This window comes from Oryctolagus cuniculus, chromosome 1 (genome assembly GCF_051225735.1).
Source record: "Oryctolagus cuniculus isolate XC-2025 breed Fujian yellow rabbit chromosome 1, ASM5122573v1, whole genome shotgun sequence".
NCBI lineage: Eukaryota > Metazoa > Chordata > Mammalia > Lagomorpha > Leporidae > Oryctolagus > Oryctolagus cuniculus.
Genome location: NC_142867.1, coordinates 227975890 through 228001555, shown reverse-complemented (window position 1 = coordinate 228001555; position 25666 = coordinate 227975890). Strand labels below are relative to the sequence as shown.

General features: G+C 44.0%; 1 protein-coding gene across 11 annotated transcripts in view; it reads left to right on the top strand.

Annotated features, from left to right (window-relative positions):
- DENND1A (DENN domain containing 1A) overlaps positions 1–25666 on the top strand; it is a 555776-nt gene that overhangs the window by 198963 nt on the left and 331147 nt on the right. For 10 of the 11 annotated variants that reach the window (XM_089302416.1, XM_070056536.2, XM_070056525.2 and 7 more), the window contains one exon: positions 1119–1238. Coding sequence is in view for 7 of the 11 variants with exons in the window: in XM_070056536.2 (XP_069912637.1) it covers positions 1119–1238 (120 nt within the window). In the remaining 4 variants the exon portion in view is untranslated. Of the gene's footprint in view, positions 1–1118; positions 1239–21784; positions 21917–25666 lie in introns of those variants that run through there. The other variant, XM_070056554.2, reaches the window with a different exon arrangement.

The following is a 25666-nucleotide window of genomic DNA, read 5'->3' as shown; positions in this document are numbered from 1 at the left end:
GATATGTGCAATACAGGGTGAGTTGTTGAGTCCCTTGGAATAATTTAGTATCAAATTCTAAAATGTTAGTATAATTTAAATATTTGGGATATTTAAGTTTTTTAAAAAGGAATCTAATGCAAGCTAACTGGTAAGTGGATTTTAAAACAATTTGTAACTTAAAAAAAAGGAGCTTATAGGTTAATTTGATTAGTAATATGCTCTTTAATTTTTAAAACATATCTCCTATTTCATATTGCTTTTATGTGTGATTCACTTACTGTTTACATTTCTTTGAAAGCACATTTTGGTATTTCAGTCCTCATAAAATAGAAAATATGTTCCTTATAAATGGAGAAGTTATGAAAGACACAGGAGTCTAGGAGAGTAATACCTAACCTTGCCTCTTTGTGCTGCTTCCCATTTGAATTCTAGCTCCTTCCCTTGGCAGCTCTCAGAACCTGATTCAGTTACTACCGATTCTGCCCTTTAGTTTCCTTTTCTGAATAACGGGAACATCATCTAAATCCAGGGTTGTTGTGAGAATGAGAGACTTGGTCTCCATAAGATGTCCATCTTTCTGGCTGGCACATGGTAGACCCTTACATCCTGCTGTTGCGATCACGATTATTTTCTGAACCAGAGGAGTTACCAAGTGAGCATAATTAACAGCAAACTGACAGATTGGCCTTTGGAGTCAGAGCTAGGTTAAAAAAAAAAACAAAACAAAAAAACAAAAACCAGCTTCTTGCCACTTATCAGCTGGGACCTTTGGCTATGCATCTCTAGACTACTTCTTCATCTATAAAATGATGTTAATCGAATGCATCTTTCAGGATTGATGGGCTGATTAACAGAGCTGCCTCAGGCTCTGAACCCAATAAGGGGAAAATACGATGGCCGTGGTGATTCTGATTTCTGACCACTAGAAACTGCTGCTGTCTTTTCTTTCTTTCCTAATTTTTTTTAACTTGATAGTTTGCAGTCTGTTCCCTTGAAGTGTATAAATTTTAAGTTCATTTCTACAGAGTTCCACTGAGAGAGGAAATGTTGCAGGTTCAACGACTTGTCGTGATTAGATACTTTATCAAGAACCTTGCTGCACATTCATTTTTCCCTTTGTTCTGTCTCGGCTGCAGCCTCACAGTCAGCCAAGTTGGCCAGAACTTCACATTCGTGCTCACTGACATTGACAGCAAGCAGAGGTTTGGGTTCTGCCGCTTATCTTCAGGAGCGAAGAGCTGCTTCTGCATCTTAAGGTAAGGGAGACTGGCCCCGGCTACTGGCTAGTCCCGTGAAGCAGTGTCAGCCTTGGCATTGTTGTTCTGTAATTAAATTTTCCAGCTGTTCTCTTAATTTCCCTATCTGTTTCCCACAAGTCATTGCACTTGGGGGGAAGGACTTCACAGTGTCATCCTTGCACTTCAAGTTCTGCAGATAATTGTATTTATTTATTTGCATCACATCCCTTGGGTGGGAATGGGACCGTTGCTTCCGCGGCGTGTGTGGAAGCTGGAGAGTCAGCGTGGCTTCAGTTCCTCCTGCTGTTATCTGGAGCTGTCAGGAATTAGCCTGTTAGGCTTTCCCTGGACATTTTGTGTATGTGAGATTATTAATAAAGTATGCGCCTGTAGCTCAGGATGCCTTGCAGACCCAGCTCGTGTGCTCTGCGCAGCAACACCCTTGCCCCCTTTGGGTCAATGAGTGAGTAACTATTTCCCAACCCAGCTACCCCTGTGGAGGTTGGAACAAAGGACAGACTCCTGTGAGAAGGCCTCCTCGGGTCTCCTAAAACCACTTCCTACACCAGAGCCACACTTGCTTAATGCTTTGCTTCCTCCTGCCAGAGGGGCAGGTTCTGGTTGGGGGTGTGTGTGTGTGGAAATCTGATTTCTGAGCTGTGGCTCTGTGGGCTCCTGCTGGGCGCCTCCTGAGGGGGAAGTAAAGGCATCCCACACGCTCTCCTCTCCATCTGCCTTGCTTAAGTAGGTGTCAGAGGGGCCTGCCTCCTGTCTCTCTCTGCTCGTGTGTGTAGCGGCCCCAGGCAGGGCAGCAGGGAGGCGCCCCTGACAAAACCCGGCCCCTCAGTCTTGGGCTTGGGCCTGGGGATGAAAGGCCAGACCCTCTGTGGATTCCAGAAAGGGTAGTTCTCTGCTGCACTTCTTTCCCTTTCTCAGCGAGAGGAGACCTCCTTCCTCTGTCACCCAAAGCTGTGCACCCTCATGGTGTAGGGGCAGGGAAGTTTCATCTGCTCACTGACTGTTACCCTGGACCGCTACATGTGTGCATTGTTGTCTGTCAGTGAAGTCGACTCTCCTCTGCACCAAGCAGTAGCATTTGTACTTTGGGCACAGGAAGACAACCGCTGGAGAGCCTTCAGGATGGGGTGGCAGTGGGCTTCCTGTGTACAGCTGTTCTCACGCACACCCCAGGAGCCCAGATCCCAGGATCACCTGCCCAGAGTATTAGACTTCAGTGCCAATGATTATTTACTTTTTGATTGAACAGTGGTCTTTCTCTGTCTTTTTTAAAGAAAAATTTCTCTTCCATTTTTGTCTGTTATATTTCAGCCTTGGCCAGGACACTGCATATTTCTGTATTCATTTGGAGGAGGTGAGGGCTTAAACAGAGTTCTGGGAGTTCTGCAGAAAGTTTTTTCCCCATATTATTTTGGGCTACAACACTTTCTTTCTTTCCAAACTGGGGTGGGTAGGGGTGTGTGTGTGTGTGTGTGTGTGTGAACTCTAAATTGGCACTACCATACTCAGCAAATTTATGAGAGTGGAAAACTGTTTATTTGAAAATTTAAATTTAAAATCACTCCCCTCTGACTCTTTTGTGTTTGACTCTGTGTGCCTATTCATAGAGTTTGGATTTTGTGTTTGGGAGAAGTGAGTTGAACAGATTTTCATGCTGTCATCATTTAGAATGAAAAATAGCAATTGGTGGGCTTTATCTGTTACACGATCCTGGAGCTATGGAGACAAATTTGGTGGGTTAATTCATTCATTTGTTTGTCAGCCCCTAATTGAATGCCTAGTAGTAGCTAGTCCCTGCCCTTGAGGCGTTTGCAGACCAGCAGGAGCCGGGCGATCACGCCACAGTGTTGTGAGCAAGATACAGACTCCTCCCAAGGTCTTCCGTTGATGTTCTAGTGTCAGAGCATAGTGACTGTGGTTGAGAACAAAGTGTCCTCTGTGAGTTTTGGAACATGCATTTGGTGGGTATTTAACATGAGATGTAAAACTTCTCTCTTGATCTTTTCCAGCTTGTGTATACGGTGGCACTCCCCTGTGTTTTGGGAATGTTGTTGCCAGCTTGAGACTAGCATGTAAATGGAAGAGTGTGAGTTACGGCTTGCTGACTGGTTGGTAGTGTGTCCAATTGGGGGCTGGTGGTGGAAAGGGTAGTCAGGAGCATGAGGGTGCAGTTTGGGTCAGTGCTAGGTTATTAGCACCGTCCTCTATCGCTGCTTAGTCTTTTTGTTTCCTCAGATGCTTCCCCTTGAGATAACCTGTGCCTGGGGTCCAGTCCCCCTTCAGGGTGTGCCCAGTGCTGCAGCTCAGGTCTGCTCACAAGCAACCTGTACTTTGCTTTCTCTTGCTTCTCGTGAGATATCTGTACAGACACAGCTGGCACTATCCCGGGATTTGGCTTCTTAGGACCACTTCCTCCCTGATCTCCCAAGCACAGTTCACTCACTTCTCTGCCTTCACACATGTACCACCTCCTGGACTCAACAGAGGCAGCTCCTCAGAGTAGCCTTCTGCAGGCACAGGTGGGCCTTCCCTCTGGGCACACCGGCTGCTTCATGTCCTGCAGTTCTGTACTTGCGAGCTGTCTCCCTCCTCTCGGATGGTCAGCTCTTCACGGGAAAAGACTGTGTCTTTATCAGCCGTGGATCTCCAGCACTCAGTGCAGTGCTTGACCAAGATACTGTGTGGGGGTATTCATAGGAAAGGAGATCATCAAGAGTGGAATGACAGGGCACTGAGGGCTCCAAACGGCAGAGGGACATTCGTTCAAGGAGAAAATGTGAAATAGAGATACTGGCAGAAGCATAGTTCCTGTTGCCAGTCTTTTTTTGTACTGGTTGTGAGAAGTACATCTTTGAATACACAGCAGAGGTGCACTGTTGAGTGCCCGTCATTTTGTCCATAACGGACTGGGCCATCGGTGTGACAAGGTGTAAGCTTCCTTTCACCTAAAGAGTCTTAGACATTTACTATACCTAAAGTACTTAATATGTTCATTTTTATTTGCTGCCCCTCTCTACTAGAATGTCATCTTCATGAAGCCTGAGTATGTCTTTTTTTTTTTCTTTTGACAGGTAGAGTTACAGACAGAGAGAGACAGACAGACAGACAGACAGAGAGAAAGGTCTTCCTTCCATTGGTTTACTCCCCAAATGGCTGCCATGGCTGGTGCTGCGCCGATCTGAAGCCAGGAGCCAGGTGCTTCCTCCTGGTCTCCCATGCAGGTGCAGGGGCCCAAGCACTTGGGCCACCCTCCACTGCCCTCCTGGGCCACAGCAGAGAGCTGGACTGGAAGAGGAGCAACCGGGACTAGAACTGGCGCCCATATGGGATGCTGGCATCTCAGGCGGAGGATTAACCAAGTGAGCCACGGCGCCAGCCTCTTGAGAATGTCTTGAAATTTACTTTCACTTTATTTGGAAGAGAGACAGAGATCTTCCATCCCCTGTTCACTTTTCATCCACTGTTCACTTCACAGATGCCCACAGCATCTGGGGCTGTGCCAGGCTGAAGCCAAGAACCAGAAACCACATCCACGTCCCCGGTGTGGGTGTGCGGACCCAAGTACTTGAGCCTCCCAACATCAACATCGGCAGGAAGCTGGATTGGAAGTGGGAGAGCAGGGACTGAAACCAAGCACCCTGATACAGGATGCGAACATCCTAAGTGGTGACTTAGCTGCCTTGAGGCCGGGAATTTTTGTCTGTACTGTTTTCTTCTTCCCACATGAAGTTTATCAGAGAGTATCTGGCACATTGCAGGCACTTAGCAATCCTTCTTCTAGGAAGAAATTAATCCCTGGGAAATAAGCCAGCATTGATTAAAATTTAAAATAATTTAAACATTTTCTTCTTAAATGCTACTTTAAAAACTTTCTGATAAACATATAATTCTTGTACATTTCTTATAGGGTATAGTGCAGTCAACACATATATACAGCATAAACCAATCAAATCAGGCAACCAGTGTTTCTTTATCTCATCTTCGTGTTTGGAGCCTATTGGCTCCTTTCTTCCAGTTCTTTATACCACACATAATGTCACTGTGAATTGTAGTTGTTCCTAGCATTGGAGCTTGTTACTTCTGTCTGTATTTTGGAATCCGTTACCCAACCTCACTCTCTAGAAAGTGTTTAAAAGTTGAGGGGCTGGTGCTGTGGCACAGCAGGTTAACGCCCTGGCATCCCATATGGGCGCCAGTTCGAGACCTGTACTCACAACTAGTACAAAAAAGACTGGCAACAGGAACTATGCTTCTGCCAATATCTGTATTTCACATTTTCTCCTTGAACGAATGTCCCTCTGCCGTTTGGAGCCCTCAGTGCCCTGTCATTCCACTCTTGATGATCTCCTTTCCTATGAATACCCCCACACAGTATCTTGGTCAAGCACTGCACTGAGTGCAAACTTCCAATCCAGCCCTCTGCTGTGGCCTGGGAAAGCAATAGAGGATGGCCCAAGTGCTTGGGCCCCTGCACCCACGTGGGAGACCCGGAAGAAACTCCTGGCTGCGGCAGCTCCAGCTGTTGCAGCCATCTGGGGAGTGAACCATCGGATGGACTCTCTCTCTCTCTCTCTCTCTGCCTCTGCCTCTGCCTCTCCTCTCTCTGGAAAAAAAAAAAAAGTTTATTTCAACTCTCATCATCAGCAAAATATGATGGAAATGTAGCAGTACTACAAAGTTGTGTTAGCACAGACACCACTACAAAATCGAATGAATTATTTCTTCCCATGGTTGACTTGTTTCTGCCATTTAAAGATTTTACTTGTTCTTGAGATTTCCTGTACTTTACATTAACTGGTTGCTGAATGGTGTTTAATACTAAATTAATAGCACCAGCTAGGAGAACAATTATTTTGGGTAGGTTAGTTGTGCTTTGTTATAAGCCCAGGAATGGCAAGAATTTCAGCATTTTTGGATGCATTTTACCACTGATGTCTCAAATTATTATCAAAATGGAACAGAGCTGACATGAACCAGCATTGTGGTATAGTGGGTTAAGCTGCTGGCTGCAATTCTAGCATCCCAGATGGGCGCTAATTTGAGTCCCAGCTGCTCCACTTCCCATCTGGCTCCCTGCTAATGCACCTGGGAAACAGCAAAAGATGACCCACGTGCTTGGGCCCCTGCAGCCACGTGGGAGATCTGGATGAAGTTCCTGGCTCCTGGCTTCGGCCTGGTCTGGCCCAGCCCCAGCCATTGTGGCCATTTAGGGAGTGAACCACTGTATGGAAGATCTCTCGCTCCCTCCCTCTCTCTCTCCCCCTTCTTTCTGTGTTACTCTGTCTTTCAAATAAATAAGTACTTTTTTTTTTTTTTTTTTTTTAAGAGAGAGAGCAAGTGAGCTGACATTTTCTTATGGCTTTGGATTTGCCCAAATGGCACATACTCTATCAAGGCCAATGTGGTAGTGAAATGTGCTATTTCTGGCCAGCTTGTGGTTTTGGATAAACAGAAGGAGCATGGGAGTTCACAGCGTCAGAGTTGTTGCTTGGGGGCTATGAGCGCTGTCATGCGATGACTAAGTGTCGTTAGTCTTTATGCACTGAGTTTGCAGACGCTTGTGTTCTGCGGTTTTCTCCTTTATCTACGGGGATCCTCTTTAAGCTCTTGAGAAAGCTTGAGTTCACTGTTCTTACACTCAAGTGAAACTGTTCAGAATGTATTACGCATTTTGGAAAAAGTAAGTTTTTTCACCAAGGCATTATTTTAAAATTTTTAGCTTCACTTAAAAATTTTTTATTCAGCTGGGGTGGAGGGCGGGTATTTAGCCTGGTGGTTAAGACACCTCTTGGCATGCACACATCCCAAATCAGAGTGCCTGGCCCAAGTCCAGACCCTGCTCCTGATTCCAGTTTCTGCTGATGCACACGTTCGGAAGCAGCAGGCGATGATGGCTCAGGTGGCCCCTACACGGTAGGACAGATTGAGTGCTTGGCCCCTGCCTCCATCTGGCCCCAGCACTTGTGGGGATGTGGGAAGTGAACCACACGTGAGAGCTCTCCTCCATCTGGCCCCAGCACTTGTGGGGATGTGGGAAGTGAACCACACGTGAGAGCTCTCCTCCATCTGGCCCCAGCACTTGTGGGTTTGTGGGAAGTGAACCACACGTGAGAGCGCTCTCCTCTATCTCTCTCTCTCTCTCTCAGCTCTCAAATGAAGAAAAAAGTTAAACAGTATTTGTATTAAAAAGTTTTTGACTACTTAGTGTATGCTTGGGATAAGCAATACCAAACACTTGATGTTTGGCCTTTATCTCAAATCCCCTTAAAGTGACACAAAAAGCTCTAGCCCCAGCTTCCTATTTGGAAATCTTTCAGATAGCGCATTCATCCAAGGTTTGATGAGCTGAACTTTCTGAACTTGGTGTTACAAAATGAAAAGAATGCATACTTTTTGTCATTTGCCAAATATAAAATTGAATATGCTTCTAGGTGCACTGTTCCCAAGCCACCTCTGTTTTTGATAATTTATCTCCCTTTTCACTTCTGCTGTTCTTTTTTGACAGGCAGAGTGGACAGTGAGAGAGAGAGAGACAGAGAGAAAGGTCTTCCTTTTGCTGTTGGTTCACCGCGCTGATCCGATGGCAGGAGCCAGGTGCTTCTCCTGGTCTCCCATGGGGTGCAGGGCCCAAGGACTTGGGCCATCCTCCACTGCACTCCCGGGCCATAGCAGAGAGCTGGCCTGGAAGGGGGGCAACCGGGACAGAATCCAGTGCCCCGACCGGGACTAGAATCCAGTGTGCTGGTGCCGCTAGGTGGAGGATTAGCCTAGTGAGCTGTGGCGCCGGCCACTTCTGCTGTTCTTACTGTCTTAGGAGCCACTCAGTCTTTGGAAAGGGGAAGTGCAAACAAGTAGTTAAAATATGTGATAAGTGTTATTTAAATGTGTGTGTATTTGTTTGCATGCCCAAGGTATTCTGGGGTCACAGATAGGCAGTGCCCATCTCTGGCTTGAAGAATCAGAGAAAGTGTGGCTGATGGGTTCCAGATAAGATAAACTGGATGTTACCGAAAAAGTAAGGCATGTCTGGAGGAGGAGGGGAGGGAGACCCTAGACATTGAGAAGTGCTGTGCAGAGGCCCTGGAAGAAATGCAAGGCGTCACAGGATAAAAGAAGGCTGAGAATGCTAAGGAGAAAGCAGTAGCAAGAGACCATGCCACAGGAGTATGGGGCCTGATTGTGGAAGTGCTTGTGGACCATTCTCAGGTTCTAGCTTTATCCTGTAGCAAATGGGACTCCAGCCAATGGTTTGGGGCAATCCATGGAAATACCAGTGTTTGAAGACTGAGGCTGGAGTGGCTTGCTTTCTGCCTGAAACATCCTTGGGTTTTGCTGGTTATTGTTGGAAGGGGAACTGCATATCACTCTGGGAGCTGCACCTGATTCAGACTGGATGTTTCCAACCACAACTTCAATTGCTTGTTTTAACAACATTCCTGGGTTCGTGTTGGAGAGCGGTTGACCTTCTTTCCATGTTGCTTGGCGTATGGACTTTTATTTAAACTTGAATGGTACCGAGTGAGAATCGCCTTTTATTCTGAAGCACTCTGGTCTAGTGGCAGCACCAATCCTTGTGTCCCTTTTTTATCTGGATTATAATCATTTTTTACCATAAACAGCAAAATGCTCAGCTTTCATTCTAAAATGGAAGCGAGAAGCACTAACAGAGCCTGGTTTTAAGAACTTTGGCTTCCCTTTCTAACTGTTCCAATGTTTTTTAAGCAACACATACAGTTCAGGAGGAAAATCAAAGGGCTCTATTTCCTCTGGCAGGTGCAGTGGATCGTGTGTTCCCTGCTTTAGTTTAAAATAAGTGTTTGGGGGATGGGGAAGGGAGTTGAGGAGGAAGGCTGTGGGGACAGCTCCCAGGTTTTTACCTTGAAAGCAGGTGCTGCTGAAATATTCCAGAAGCAGATGGAATCCCCCATTCTTGTTATAACCTATTTATGGTTGTCTCGCCTGAGGGTACCCTGCTATACAAACTGCACTGCCTGATGTTTGAGGGCAGTTTGGGCATCAAAGCTGGGGCCCCTCTGGGAGAAATCAGCTTTTCTTCCCAGTGCCTTAAATGCCATTCTGGAAACCTGGGTCTTTCACAGCATTTAAGAGCAGAGTTTCCTTTGCTTCTGGAGTGTTTCTGTGTCTCTGCAGCTGTTTGATTTCTTTTTAATTCTTCCCCTTAAAAGTTAGGTAGGGACTCTGTTGTTCTTGTGTTCTGGAAGGTCAGTTGGGGAAGGCTCTGCTCTTAGGGCAAGATCTGTGGTCTCAGTGCGGGGATGGGGCTTCTGTCAAACTGAACCCACCCAATGGGCCCCAGGAGGCCCTGATTGCCTAGGCCAGACCCCTTTCAGGTCTTGGTATTTAGAAGGCTTGCACGTGTGTGTGTGTGTGTGTGTGTGTGTGTGTGTAGGAGCAGCACATTGTGGGAGCTTATAATTTTGTTTTCTTAATTAAAAAAAAAAGTGATTGAGGGACGTCATGTGTGTACTGCCATATAGATGCCTTCATGGTAAGAAACATAACGCCCTTGGGAGCCACAGTTCAACCATAGTAATCTGCTGTATGGCTGAGAGCAAGTCACCTTTGAAGAGAAGAAAGGGAAACAAATAAAACTGCCGTTGCTGCTCCCACGTCCCACTCTCTCAGAGGTTGAGGTTCATAGTTGGAAGCTGGGCAGTGGGAAGGACAGGTGTCGCCTGCAGTAGCGGAACTGCTATGGGGCTGGCACCAGCTGTGGACCTCGGGCTGTCTCCTCCTGGAGCTTTTCAGAGAAAACTGGAGACTGAATGAATTACAGATTTGATGCAGAGTACTCAGAGTGTGCAGTACAGCTCAGCAAGTGCGACTACCCCGGGAACGCAGGAGTGTAGTTCTGCTCAGGGGCGTGTGTGTGTGTGTGTGTGTGTGTGTGTCTGTGAGTTTCTTCCCCATACTCACTCATCTTGCTAGCTCTTGGGACTGCTCTCGATTGCTAATGTTATTACACCATTTTACCTTTTTGGAGATGAATTTACTGAGTCTGGACGCTCGCTACAGGGCATCTGAAGAAGTGAGCAGTTAGTATTTATCAGCATTTATTTAATATGTCCTGTGGTTTACATAATTCTCATTTATTCTTATCGCAACCTTATGATCTGCCTTGTAGGGGAGACGGGGTTGATGCTGAGAGAGATACAGTGACCCGTCCAAGATCTCGCCAGGGGAAGGTGAAGGATCTGATTTAGAATCTAGGCTTCAGGGGCCAGTGCTGTGGCACAGCCGGTTAAAGCCCCGGCCTGCAGGTGGTGGCTTGGCTTACCCACCATGCTATAATGGTGGCCCCCAGTTGGTGCTGTTGGGTTGAATTTGAGAGTCAGCAATTTTTTCTTGGCTTTCCCTGTATACCAATCACTTTTCTTCAACAGCAACAACAAGCAGAAGGCGTTTATTGGAGCCCTAACTTTGCTTTGCACTGGACAAGACATGGAAAAGAAATGGCTCGGCCGGCGCCACGGCTCACTTGGCTAATCCTCTGCCTGCGGCTCTGGCACTCCGGGTTCTAGTCCCGGTTGTGGTGTCGGATTCTGTCCCAGTGGCTCCTCTTCCAGTCCATCTCTCTGCTGTGGCCCAGGAAGGCAGTGGAGAATGGCCCAAGTGTCTAAGTGCGGCCCCGCACCCGCATGGGAGACCAGGAGGAAGCACCAGTCTCTTGGCTTCGGATCGACGCAGCACTGGCTGTGGCGGCCATTTGGGGGGTAAACCAACGGAAGGAAGACCTTTCTGTCTCTGTCTCTCTCCTCTCTTTCACTGTCTAACTCTGCCTGTCAAAAAAAAAAAAAAAAAAGGCTCAAAGTATGCCTTACACCTGAGATTATCCTTTGTATTAAGCAGACTCTGATTTTAAGAGCAGCACCATTTCCCAGGTGCAGAAGGAATCTGAACTCAGGTTGTCTGGCCCTTTCAGGGGTCAGTATTAGATGCAGTGGGAAGGTGAACGTCTCTCCCCGGAAGACAGAGGTATCTTTTACAGCAGAGTGACTCATTGTGCCCTTCAGTTCAGAGATCCCACAATTACTTACTTTCTCTCTCTCTCTCTCTCTCTCTCTCTCTCTATCAAAGCCAGGAGCCCAGAACTCTATCCAGGTCTCCCATATGGGTAGCAAGGGTCCAAGCACTTGGGCCATCTTCCACTGTCTTCCCAGGCACATGAACAGGAAGAACCACAATTCTAATAATCCATTACTAACCACTTTTGTTAAATATATATATTTATTTATTTGAAAGGTGGAGTTACAGAGAGGGACAGGCAGAGGCAGAGAGAAGTCTTCCATCCACTGGCTCACTTCCCAAAAGGTGGCAATGGCCAGGGCAGGCTAGACCGAAGCAAGAAACCAGGAGCTTCATTTGGGTTTCCCACATGGGTACAGGAGCCCAAGTACTTGGGCCATCTTCTACTGCCTTTCTAGGTGCATCAGCAGGAAGCTGGATTGTAAGTGGAGCAGCTGAGACTTGAACCTGTGCCTGTATGAGATGCTGGTGCTGCAGGCAGCAGCTTAACCCACTATGCCACAGCGCCCTCCCCAACCACTTATTTTTAAAATGTAAATGTTGCTTTTTAAGACTATAAAGATATATTAGAGGAATTTAGAAAACTGCACAAAAGTAAAAAGAAATCAATTATCCTGGCAAAACTTTGATCATGACTAAGGGTGTTTGCTTCCTTGAGTTGGGATCATCCAATAGATATCGTTTTTGCATCTAGCTTTTTCACTTACTAAATTGTAAGTACCTCTACATATCATTAAAAATTCTTCCCTGAGAATGTTTTTGACTATGTAATTTATAAGTGTGAGATTAGTTTATAAGGGAAGTAGCTCTTAGAAATATGAGAAAATATTTCCTGCTAAGATTTACATTCTTCTTTCAGATACATTTCTTGTAACATTATTATGTTAGATAACTCAGCTAATTATTTTTTTTAATTTGCAAAGGTGCTTAAAAATTTAGTTAGATGTAGAAAGACAATAAGAGAGAGACCCTGAACACTGATTCAGTCCCTAAATGCCTGGCCAAAGTTGGGAGCCAAAACTCAATGCAAGGCTCCCCTAGGGAGGGCAGAAAACCAATTACTGCTGTGGCCCCCCCACTCCCCTCGCCAACGGTCTGCCCTAGCAGAAGTTGGAATCTGGAGTCAGAGCATAGCGTGGAACCTAGGTACTCTAATGTGGAATGCTGGAGTCTTAACTATTTTTTGTATTAACATGTGAGTCATTACCTGATTCTTGACAGTGAATAGTTTATTAGCTTTTGAAAACAACGAACATAGAAGTATGGCAGTTGTGTCAAAAGTCTCAGTTAATCAAATGGAAAATGATATGTTTAGTTTACTTTTCCATATTTTATTTTGTACATTTATATCCTCAAAGTAGATATTCCTTTTTTTAAAAAAAATATTATTTTATCTATTTGAAAGACAGAGTTACAGAGAGAGGTAGAGCCAGAGAGAGAGAGAGAGAGAGAGAGAGAGAGATCTTCTATCTGCTGGTTCACTCTCCAAATGACTGCGAGAGGCAGAACTGAGCTGATCCGAAGCCAGGAGTCGGGAGCTTCTTCTGGGTCTCCCATGTGGGTGCAGGGACCCAAGGTGTTGGGCCATCTTCTACTGCTTTCCCAGGCCATAGCAGAGAGCTGGATCAGAGTAGGAGCAGCCAAGAACCAAACTAACACCTACATGGGATGCCAGTGCTGTAGGCTGGGGCTTTAACCTGCTGTGCCACAGCACCACCACCCCCCCTTTAAGATTTTATTTATTTATTTGAGAGGTAGAGTTATAGACAGAGAGAGGAAGAGACAGAGAGAAAAGTCTTCCATCCACTGGTTTACTCCCCAGATGGCCACAATGGCTGGAGCTGGGTTGATCCGAAATTAGGAGCCAGGAGCTTCTTTTGGGTCTCCCATGTGGGTGCAGGGGCCCAAGGACTTGAGCCATCTTCCACCACCTTCCCAGGCCACAGCAGAGAGCTGGATGAACAGAGGAGCAGCCAAGACACGAGCTGGCGCCACATGTATGGGATGCAGGCGCTGCAGTGGAGGCTCAGCCTACCATGTATGCCACAGTGCTGTTCCTGATATTCCTTTTTTTGTTTTTTCACATGAGTTGCATTGGAAAATACAAAAAATAATATAGCAAAACTTTTAATGGATAGCATTGTAGTCTTGATTTTGTAGTATATTACATTATAAATGAAAACAAATTATGTCTTAATTTTATGTGGAAACTTAAATATCTTCAAAATATTGTAGAGAAAATTAATATCGTAGGATGCACACCATGGAAATTGAATGTCAGAGTTCACAAATGTTAGGCTACCATACAAAGGTTTCTAATCCCTTACCTATAACAAAGCAGTATTTATTTTAAAACTCATCCAGGGAGGCATTGTTTCTGGTTTCTAATCCATTGTATCTCCGATGCCTTTGAAGTAAGATGGGTGTAGCTTTGTATATGGGGTTAATTGTCCCATTGTTCATTTATTCAGTCTGGTATTTTAACTAGGTCTTTATGTGTATAAATGAGCTGAAAATGCATCAAAAATGCTTGACTCTAAAAAACTTGCCATTAAAAACAAAAACTTATTTTAAAATGTGATTTAAAAAGAAGCTGGGTGAAATGCAGTATCCTGGAGTTTAGTGTCTGAGTTCCTTCAAAGACTATTTAGGTTTTTGTTTTGTGTGGCTTTTTTTTTGGGGGGGGTGAAGGATGTTTGGTGATAGTTGTTAATTCTTTCCCCTTTGGAAACAGAAGCCTTTGGGGTGCTAAAAAACAAACAAAAAACTAAACAACAAAGGAAAACTACTTAAACAGAAACAACTCCAACCCAAAAAAGGACACTAAAGAGAGTATTTTCTGGTGCACTATTTTCTGCTGGTTTAGGACTTTTGTCAAGCCTATAAATTTTATAATTTTGGATACCGATTTTAGAGGAACTTTACACGTTTTCCTTTTAATTGGTGGTATATGAAAACATACAAAATGTTAAGCATCCTCACTGAGTAAAGATAACCATTGTCTCCTGAGTCCTGAAAACAATACTTGTTTTGATATGTGGAGACTTCAGAAAGTTCATGGAAACATGGAATTAAATGGTAAGTCTATTTTGGTACCAAAAAAAAAAAAAGAAAAATGCTGAAATCCATGCTTAGTTTTTTCATGTTACAAATTTCCGTGGGCTTTTGGAAGATCTCATTTTTCCCTTTTGGGAACTCTGAATCTTTTTATTCACAGAGAGAGTTTAACTTTGAGGAATTTCCTGAACTTATCCTTTGCTTGTATTGAGTGCTTATGTTCCTAAGGAAAGAACATTGGTGTTATTCTTCGATTTTTAAACAATTTTCTTTTTTAAAAGTTGTTTTTTTTTTGTTAAAAATGCTTTTGCTTATACGTCATGTAGACTTTATTTTAGTTACTTTAGTGGCAGATTCAGAACAGTACTAGTCAGAACATTGCTTTAAAGACCCAATGAAATGTTAGTACTTGATAAAGTTGGTTGTGTATTGCACCTGCTATGTAAATGTTTAATCACCTCCTCTGCCTGCCTTCTGTAAGTTGTAAAGCATGATCTGTAAACAGAAAAGCCTTTTGAGTTTAAATGACTACACATACCCATTAGTATGCATAAATAATTATGCAGTAAATACCCAGGTAATCACCATCTAAAGTAAGGAACCACTAGTACTCCAGTATCAATTTGTTCACCCATGTCTGCATCACCAAATTTAAAAAGTTACCTTTGTCTAGTTTTTAACTCTGAGTTACATCATTCAGTTTGAAATTATTGTTATTTATTTATTATTGCTCCTCTGTCGTAACATTTGAGATTTATCCATGCTATTGCTGACTGTTCTCGTTAGTTTTCTTTGTTGTATAGTGTTCCATACTATGTGACCATACCACAGTTTATTATGGATGAACTGTATGCAGGCAGTCATTTGGACTGTTTCCAGTTTGTGGTTTTTTGGAACATGTTTAAGCAGGTATCCTACTATATGCAGGCACAATCTTTGTATACACCTGGGGCTGAATAGCTGTTGTTATAGGGTGCGTATGTCTTCATCTTTATAGGGGTAGTGCCAAATGGCTTTCTAAAGTGGTTTTGCCATTTCTGTGTTTCCACCAATTTTATGGTTCTGCCAGCTGTGTGTGAGCATTCCATGGTGCCACACCACTGCTTCTTGCCCCTGCCTTTTTGTTTTTCATTTGAGAAGCAGAGGTGAGAGAGACAGAGAGAGTTCCCGTCTGCTCATCCATTCCCCAGATGCCTGTGACTGTCCAGACTAGACAAGGCTAAGGCCAGGAGCTGGGAGCTCAGGCCAGGTCTCCCAGGGGAGTGCCAGGGACCCGACTGCTTGAGCCATCACCTGCTGCCTCCCAGGGTCTGCATTGGTCGGAAGCTGGAGTCAGAAACCAGAGTCAGAGATGAAACCCAGGCCCTCTGATAAGGCACTCAGGCGTCTTAACTGCTATGTCAAACATGTGTCCTGCTGCCTGCGTGTTCCTCTCCTTTGTCAAAGCCCATGAGATCCAGATGTTGTTGCCTTTATTTTCCCAAAGGTTAATTTGACCTTATTGTCTGTAGAGGCATTGCTAAAGAAAGAGGCAGTCCTGAAGTTGTGAGAGAAAAATTGATTACACAGAAAGGTCAAATGCATGATACGGTGGCATGGTGTGAATTAAGTGTGGTCTGGAGTTAGAGCAAGGCTTGCATCCAAGCCATCTGGATTGGGAAGTGTGCTTTTGGGTATTGCATTTCCTCTTTCCAAGCATTGACTTCCTCACATCTACTTGTTTTGTGAGGACTAGTGATAATTCAGGTAAAGGAACCTGGCAAGGTAGTCATTGGTACCTCACAGTGTCACCCAGCACAGGACTTACTAGTGGATGGGTGGACCAAGTGAAATGTATGCACACCATTGTCATAGTTTAAGTTTGTGTGGACATGCATGTAATCAAGCAAGTATGAGCCTTGGTCACATCAGCTTGAAGATGATGTTTGGCAGCCATGTAGTGGCTTTTTTTTTTTTTGGACAGGCAGAGGTAGACAGTGAGAGAGAAAGACAGAGAGAAAGGTCTTCCTTTCGTTGGTTCACCCACAAATGGCCGCTACGGCCAGCGCTGCGCTGATCCAAAGCCAGGAGCCAGGTGCTTCCTCCTGGTCTCCCATGCAGGTGCAGGGCCCAAGCACTTGGGCCATCCTCCACTGCCTTCCTGGGCCACAGCAGAGAGCTGGACTGGAAGAGGAGCCACTGGAACAGAATCTGGTGCCCCAACCGGGACTAGAACCTGGGGTGCCGGCGCTGCAGGCGGAGGATTAGCCTAGTGAGCTGCGGCGCTGGCCCGTGGTGGGCATTTATACATCATTGGTCAGGGTGTGAAATGGTCCAGCATTCTTGGAAAATAATCAGCAATGTACATTCAGACCTTTAAAATTCTTTCCACTTTTGATAATCTGTTCTAAGGAAAACTCAGAAATACATGCACGGATATATTCCCCGTGGCATGTAGAATGAAAATTAAAATTGGGGCCGGCATTGTGACACAGCAGGTTAAACCACCACCTCTAACACTGGTATCCCATGTGAGCACTAATCTGAGTCTTGTCTGCTCCACTCCTGATCCAGTTCCCTGCCAGTTCTTCTGGGAGAGCAGCAGAAGATAGCCTCACCTGCATGGGAGACCAGGAGGAATACCTGGCTCCTGGCTTCAGATCGGCGCAGCGCGCTGACCATAGCAGCCATCTGGGGGGTGAACCAACGGAAAAAAAAGGAAGACCTTTCCCTCTCTTTCTCTCTCTCTCTCACTGTCTAACTCTGCCTGTCAAAAAAAAAAAAAAAAAAAGATGGCCTCAATACTTGCACTCCTGCCACCTGTGTAGGATTCCCAGATGTGGTACCAGGCTCTTAGTTTTGACCTGGCCCAGCCTGGTCATGAATGTCATTTGGGGAGTGAACCAGTGGATGGAAGATCTCTCCTCCTACCTTCTCCTTCCTTCTATCTCTGTAATGCTGCGCCTTTCAAATAAATAAATCCTTTTTAAAAATATTAAGATGAACGTAAAGGCCTAGAAATAGGGATATAGTTAAATGTATTCAGATACCATGTGGCCACTCATTAGAATTGGTTATTGTGATGATTTGATGATTTGGAAAATGCCCAGGATGTATAATGTTAAGCAGCAAAATAAACAAACAAAAAACCAAATTTTTATTTACATTTTGGTCTGTATTTTGTAAGAAATGCCTAAGGAAAAAATGGCTTGGTAATTGAATACCAATGTATAAATTATGAGAATAATCAGGTAATAAGATTGTGGACTTTTGTAAAATGTCTTTTCTGTATTTCTTGAATGAAGTAGTTGAATGCAAATACTCATTGTACCATGGTTTACATATTTTTTAATTTGGAAAAATTGTAACTACTTTAGAATATCTCATGATTCCAGACATAGAATGCCAGGCAATCATTAACTCCCAAGATTATAACTGATGTCTAGTACATGTTTTCCTCTAAGTGTATGGTATGAACTCGGGTTCAGATTTTGAGTCTGCCACATTCTAGCTTTTAAGAACATAAGCGAGTCCTGTCACCTTCTGAGCCGTGGTTTGCCCATCCTTAAAACAGGGAGGAAATTCTTCCCCTGGCAGTCTTGAGGATTGGATGAGTTGCTATGTTGCTGTTTAATGGATATACCACACACAGCACAAGCACAAGGCGCATCTTGGGCCTCAATCCAGCGTGGTCATTCCCATGCTACTTAGCAAGATTTGAAAATACTGTCAGTTAAAAACTGCAACAAAAACACTTTTCAGAAGGGAAAAAGAGGCTATTAAATTTTTCGACAGATCCCAAGAAACATCATGATTTCATAAACATTAGGAGTTCTTCTTAATTGAGAGTGGATGACATGAATTTCACAGTGGGATCTTGGGCATCTGGCCTGTACATTGTCACTCTTCTCTACTCACCTAGTTGACCTTTTAATTTTCTCAGAAATTTTTTATCTTGTTTGTGTGAAATGACGAGGAACCTATTCCCAATGTGTGCCTCAAACCTGCTTTTTATGGCCTCGGGATCTCTGTCATAACCCGTTTTATGCTTTCACAAACTGAGCCCCTGGGGAGCTGTCTGCACTTTGCCGTGTGATCCAGCTGAATTCCTTCCCTTCCCTGGTTGAACCCTTTGATTTGCCAGGTTTTTGTTCATCTACCCTAAGGATGGACTGAGATTGTTGAGCGTGGCCTCTCTTGTGGTGCAAAGTGAGAATTGTTTTTAATTGAGCAGAAACATGTGGAAGGATCAGGAATATCTCAAGGGATTACAGAAAAATTCCAGATTTGTACTACTTACAGCTTGTGTTTAGAACAGGGTCTGCTGGGAATAACTGTTAGTTAGCGTGGCCTGTGACCTTCAGAACTGTCGACATGGATTTCAGCCAGAAACTGGCCACAGACCTCCTTTGTTAAACTCATTCATAGCTCCTTGAAAACTCTAGTCAGTGAAAGTTGCCAGCTCCAATCTAAGCATAGCCCTTTTTTTTTTTTTTCCCATGCTTTGGAAACAGAGGACGCCCCTTAACCAGCAAGCCTTCTTTAATAGGACTGCATGGCCTAAACGCAATTGGAATTGACAACTTCCTGGCTTGGGTTTGCCAACTGGCAGGGCTGTGGGGCCGAGGGGACAACAGCACTGGGGCGCTGTGCACTTGTGTTTGTGTGTATGCAGACGAGGCCTGGAGATGCCCCTTCCCCCCAGAGCAACACCGGGACCTGAATTGGGCACATTCTCCAAGGGTTCCGGCTGGCACAGGCACTTCAGAATTATTTCTCAATATTTTTTTTCTAAAGGAAAGAGAAGAGAAAATATGTGCCACTTCTTTTTCATTGAGGATGATCCTGGCCTTTCTCCTCTCCCCGCAGAGCCCTCAATTTCATCCGCTTTTCATCACTATTGTTCAAATACAGAGTAAAAAGTTGAAACTCAGATTGCAGAATTAACATTTTTTGAATGGTACTCAGCACCCACTCACTCTGGGATCTTCCTTAACAAACTTTAGTTCCCTACCAAACAGAAAGGGGCAACCAGGATGTTTGTCCAAGTTACTTACTGAGAAAAGTGAAGGAGGAGGAGGAGGTTAAGTGGTTTATTCTCCCCAACATCTGAGGGACTCATGAGGAAAGGCCTTCAAACAACTGCTGCCTCTGCAAACCAGCACAGTAATTGAAACTAGAGACTAATATTTTCCCTAGTTCTTCTCCTTAATCCCAAAGACTATACTCAGAGAAACATGTTCTCTGAGATTTTGAGAACTGGATTAAAAAAAAAAAAAAAACTAAAAAAGAGGAAGCAATGATTCTGCATACAAAGTCTGTTTTCATCCTGTTGACACGCTGATGGTGGCTAGGGGTGGGTAGGGCGCCATTTCACTTACCAGCTGTCATCTTGAGGGACCCGGATATGAACAGAGTTTGTATCTGTCTCTGCTTAACCACTCACAAAATTTGGGTTGTTGGAGTAGAATATTTATTTCCAGTTATGCTGTTGAAATTGTTATTTTTAACATAAATACTTGAGCAGACTTATCACTTCTTGAAGCCGCTGAGGTTTGGCATGATTTCAGCCAGGCATGTGTGAGGAGGAAAAAGGAATGTCACGTTGGCCTAGGAATTTGGAAACTTTGAGAGGAGAAATTAAATAATTTCCTTGAGAAGGAACAAGAATTTATATGCAATTGAGGGAACCATGAGGGTGGCCGGCCTTAGTAGGTGCTCTGGAAGTATTTGTTGACTGAATAAGTGACACTGAAATAACTGTTCACCGTCACAGGATCCACCTGTTTACACACACACACACCGTTTTCCTTCCTTTAACTTTACCTTAGAGAATTTATTTCTGTCACAAAAGGTAGGTGATAATCATCATGCTTAATTTTTTGATACCCTAAAGCAAAAATTTTAGATTTAATCAAAAGTAAATTAAAATTCTGGCTTATGTATCACATCACACTGTACCTCATAAATATGAACAGATACTGTGTCAATTAAAAATTTGTGAAAGCCCTGACTTACTAGTGATGTGACAAATCCCATCACATGTCATGTTGCCCATTTCCCACATGAGTAAAGACAGTGACACCTTCGTTGTGAACTGTTAACATACACATAAACACATAATATAAAATGCCCATTTTGGGGTTAGCAACATAGAATCTTTTTTTCTAGGAAGCAACTTAATATTTTTTTCATGGGCTGCTTTACTGCTTTCTAAAGAGAAACATAAGATCTCAAACAGCCAAATAATCTCCATCTTCCCTCAAGAAGAGTAGTCACTCAAGGTCGACAAAGAGTGATTAAGAGTGTCCCAAACTCTGCTAGCCTGTGGAAACTGCACTGTCCTGAGCACAGATCAGGTTGTTGGAAAATGTATTTAGCTGGAAAGGGGATCAAGAAAGCCATGTTAGTTTTGCCTGCTTCTTTGTGAAATACAATGACAGTAATCTCAGCACATTAGCAGGGCAGAGAATGATGGAATAGGAAACTGAGTTCCCTTTCGCACGGGATTTCACCGTAAGTGCTCTCATTCATAAATACACGTGAGGGTTGTTTTACAAGAATTAATTCTAAAGCCTCCCCCAGTGAGTCCATGAATCCGTTGGGTTTTATAACCTTTCTGTTTGTATATGCGTCTCACCCTTGGTGTTATGTGTGAAGAGCGAGTGATGTGAAGCCGTTTTCTGTCTCCTGCGTGCTGGGGGATTCAGGGTGCACTCTGGACGAGGCAGAGGAGGGTGGGGACTCTGATGTGCAGAGGAAGGAAGATTATTTGTCAGATTTTATTTCACTGAAATATTTTCCCCCAAGATTTTGTAAGATGAGAGTGTATCATCTTTTTTCTAAAGATTTCCCCCCGAATGCCACCTCATTTTCTAAACTTTCATTAATAGCTCTTTGCAGCTGAGGCAAATATTTTAGATCTTTCCCGTACTCTTCTCCAGCTGGGAGCGTCTTGCACACATCAAAGGCAGAGGCGAGCCTCTCATTAAAAAATAGGATGAGTTCATCATCTCAGAAGGCTGGGACCTGAAAACCTGGGATAACTTTTAGCTACCACTCATATCTGAGCTGCACCGAGTTTTTCGTGGGTTGCCATGTTGCTTTTCTAATTCATCACTCCAGATGCTATAAAATCTGGCTTTCTCCCTTAGTTTGATTTATATTTGAAAATTATCTTTATGCAGAGCAGGAAGTTGACTGTAGAGTTCAGGAAAGATGAATGCTTTACCATTTGTTTTTAGGGAGAAAATCAGGAATCCTGTGCTTAGGAGGAAAACCCAGGAGTTGCCTGTTGTTTTCCCTGCCTGTTCTGCTGCACACTTTGGATGCAAGGCCCTGTTACTCCCTCACTGCACTGCCTGCTCCAGCATCTATGAGGTGATCTTTGGAGACGTCTTAATTCAGCTTTGAGAACTCCACAAGTCCCCCTTTTGCCCAGCTTTTGCCGATGAACAGCAAGACTGGTATCAGAGTTCTTGAACAGATTTCTCCTGAGTGTGGAGGACAGTCGATTATGTCCTTCACACAAAGGCCGCGATGTGTCCTTCTAGCTGAAAGCTGGACTCCGTGTTCTCCGCTCCTTCTGTGAGAATGTACGTACGCCTGCGTGTACAGGGTAAAGTATCATAGCACAGAACTGCAGGCTCCATCATTTGAGTCATAGCCACAGCAGATCCAGAATAAGTCTTCTGCAGTATTTGCTTTCCTTACTTTGGTCAATTTCAAGTTCTGTATTAGTATTTTGTAGCCAAAGGTGAAAGTTGTTCCCAGATAAATATTAGGATGGCCTGCCAGCCAAATCCCAGGCAACCCAGTGAATTACTCCCTTTGATAGTAGAAGGGTCCAGTTCAAGTTGCTCTGAATGGCATTTAACCATAAAACAATAGCCTTAACAAAAGTTGCTGGTGTTCTTCAAACGGTTTCTTACCAGTAGCCAATTCTTTTGGAACTTTAGGACATGAGCCTTGTTCCATTAATAAATTGCAGTGCAAGCTTTTGGAACATTATTACATGGCCAATGAATGGTGAAAGAGGGAAGAGAGAAGTACATAGATGTTCTGCAAATGCATGAAGTGAAAATGAATAGGGAGCAAGCAAACAAAAACAACATAGTCACACACACACACTCCCAGAAGCTGTTGACTCGACAGTTTTTCATTCTTTATGGCTCTGGGGACAGGTTTAAATTGGGGAAAAAATTTTTTTTATTCTCTTGTGCTGTGTTGAACAGGAAGGCAATGTTTGATGTAATCTGGCCCAGATGTCAGCAATGTGCAGCCTTGTGATGATTATTTATCTTTAGGTTTTACTTTGTAAAAGGAGAATCAGCAAACAGTTGCTCAGAGTTGTAAGTTACACTTAGCGACTATTTTTGAAATCCTGCGTATGTAACAACCAAACACACAGGAGTAGATTAGTTTAAGTATGTTTTAAATTTATTTTCATTTTAGCCGTTAATCTTCAAATCCTCTTTAACATATGCGGGGTACGAGTCCCCTGATAGATGTTAATATGTTCAGTGCCTTCTTTACGTTCTGGTGTTGTTCCTCTTACTCCAGTTTTTCATTCTTTGAGGAAGTTTTCTCAGCTAAGACTAAACTAGTGGCTCTTTTAAATGGTTTTTGAAAGAATTTTCACATATAGATTTCTCAGAAGAATATGTGTGTGTGCGTGTGTGCACGCGTGTGTGTGTGTGTGTGTGAGAGAGAGAGAGAGCCATAAAGACAGCATAAGTGGTAAAACTTCAATAATAGTCCTAAAATACAGTCTATTCACTCTCATTTGAGGTGTATGTATGATTGATGATCTTGTAATTCAGGTGTGTTTGTTTTAAGAACATTCTTTCAAAATGTCTTCAAAAAGGACAGTTACTCATGCTTTGCACCCATCCTTTGTCCGACCCCTTTGAAGTGCTGTTGATGACTGCTAAATCCCCTGGGGAGTGGGTTTTGAAATTTTCTAATGGGGATGGAGAGGGGGGAGTCCTGTTGACATATAATACTATTTTAAAGATCAAGGAATGCACACGAAAATCTTTGCTTCTGTCGTGTTTCTCCAAACATAACTGAGTTTTCTTAGTAAATTTAATTTGGACTCTTCAGTTACATAGTGAGTCGCCCTTTAAAGCCCAAGTTCAATTCAAGGTTAAATTAAAGAACTTTAAAATGTTTTCCATATTAGATGCCAATAACAATTCTAACCCAGCACAATAATAATTCTAACCCAGGCGGGATTAACTATTCCCCTCCATTAGCTAACTTCATTGTCCTTAATGAAATTTTTGTTTGTCTTAAAAGCCCTGAATAAATTACACTGCCATTCTACAACTTTAAAATCAATAACCTCACAGCATTGGTAGTTAATCAGTTAAGGCGGTCTCCATTGGTGGCATCACTGTAGTAGGTGGGAAAGGTGAGGAGCTTTGGCACCTGGGTTCAAGTCCCATAGTACCGCTCATGGGCCAGGGACATGGGGCAGGATTCTGATATGCATCAGCTTCATGTGTGAAATGAGGGCATTGGACTAGATGGTTATCAGTGTCCCTTAAGACTCAAATATTCTGTGGTTTTGGTTTTTTTTTTAATAAATTCAAATGAAATTCATCTTATTAAATTCCAGTGAGCTCATTAGGGTTTTATTGCCATAATTCATGTTTCTTGGACGATTCCTTCCTATTTCCACGAATGTGTTTTGAGATGCATGATCAGAGGGATTACAGAAGTTTTAGTGCAGTCTTGCTAATGCACAACACTATTAAAAAATTTTAATTGTGTTTGATTATTAACATTTTTTGTCACTTTAAACTGGAATATTACATATGAGACCTCATTTATTCTTTAAAGTAGGTAGGGATGGTGACTCTACACCATTCTCTTGCCTAACAGTTCTCCCTGGGGAGGCCAAGACACAGAGCGAGAGGGTTTTTCCTTGCAATGTCGGAGCATGGCCTGGCCTGGAATCCTGGGGTAGTAAGGGAGGAACTCTCGATCCAGTCCCTGCTCAGGGCCTGATGGAATAAGTGGCTTTGGTGTGATGCTGGGCTTCTCCCTGTCTGTAAAAGGGAAGTGGTGATATTAGTCCTTCCAAGCTCACAACAGAGTTCTTTAAGTCATCTGTTCTCAGCCACTTACTGAAGATCTTCTCTTGATTTATTTGTGCAGTTAGCCTCAATAAAGATGAAATCACTGTTGGTGTACATAGTTACATCAGAAATTCTTGTCTAGCTACAAGTGGCATTTGCATGGTGCAATCTCACTAGCAGGCGTAGCTTCAGTGAGTTTTCTAAAAGGTGGATGTCCCTTTGGAAATTCTTAGTTAATAAGAAAAACTTCTTAAAAGGAAACATGTAAGGATGCTTCACAAAGGCAGTTGGAAATGGAATTAAAAGATAAGTTTGTTGGCCGGCGCCGCGGCTCACTAGGCTAATCCTCCGCCTAGCGGCGCCGGCACACCGGGTTCTAGTCCCGGTCGGGGCGCCGGATTCTGTCCCGGTTGCCCCTCTTCCAGGCCAGCCCTCTGCTGTGGCCAGGGAGTGCAGTGGAGGATGGCCCAGGTGCTTGGGCCCTGCACCCCATGGGAGACCAGGAAAAGCACCTGGCTCCTGGCTCCTGCCATCGGATCAGCGCGGTGCGCCGGCCGCAGCGCGCCGGCCGCGGCGGCCATTGGAGGGTGAACCAACGGCAAAGGAAGACCTTTCTCTCTGTCTCTCTCTCACTGTCCACTCTGCCTGTCAAAAAAAAAAAAAAAAAGATAAGTTTGTTTTGGTACAAAAATTTTTGAAATCCATACAGAGGTTGTTTTCATGATACACATTTTGCACGAACATTTTGAAGACCCCTTGTGTCTTGTTCCCTGTTATGCTACTCAGGAAGACCACTTTTGGTGAGTTCAGATAAACACTGAGTGTAATGTGTGCAGGGAGGATGATGTGAGGAATCAAGGGGCTGGCCTTCTTGACTGCAACTTGAAAGATCCCAGGAGGATCATAAAGGTTCTAGAAGGGAGTGCTGTGAAGCCAGACGGGTTGGGGTGTGCTGACCAGCTCCTGGCCTTCCAGCTTGGGATCTTGCCTATGTTACCTGACCTCTAGAAGCTTGTTTGTTTCATCTCTGTGAGTCAGACACAAGGACCTACCCTGAAGATTGTGGTGACAAACGAACTGTGCTGGCAGATTGTTCAGCAGGAGGCCTGATAAATGGCAGAGCCTTTCTGAACGGGGGTTACTCACTCCTCGGAGAAAACGGTGTAGAACATCTAGAAGTGGTCATAGTGGAAATAGGAGGGTTTTAATTTGTATCACCTGGTTACTGTTGGGCAGGTCACTGACACGGATGTGTCCTTG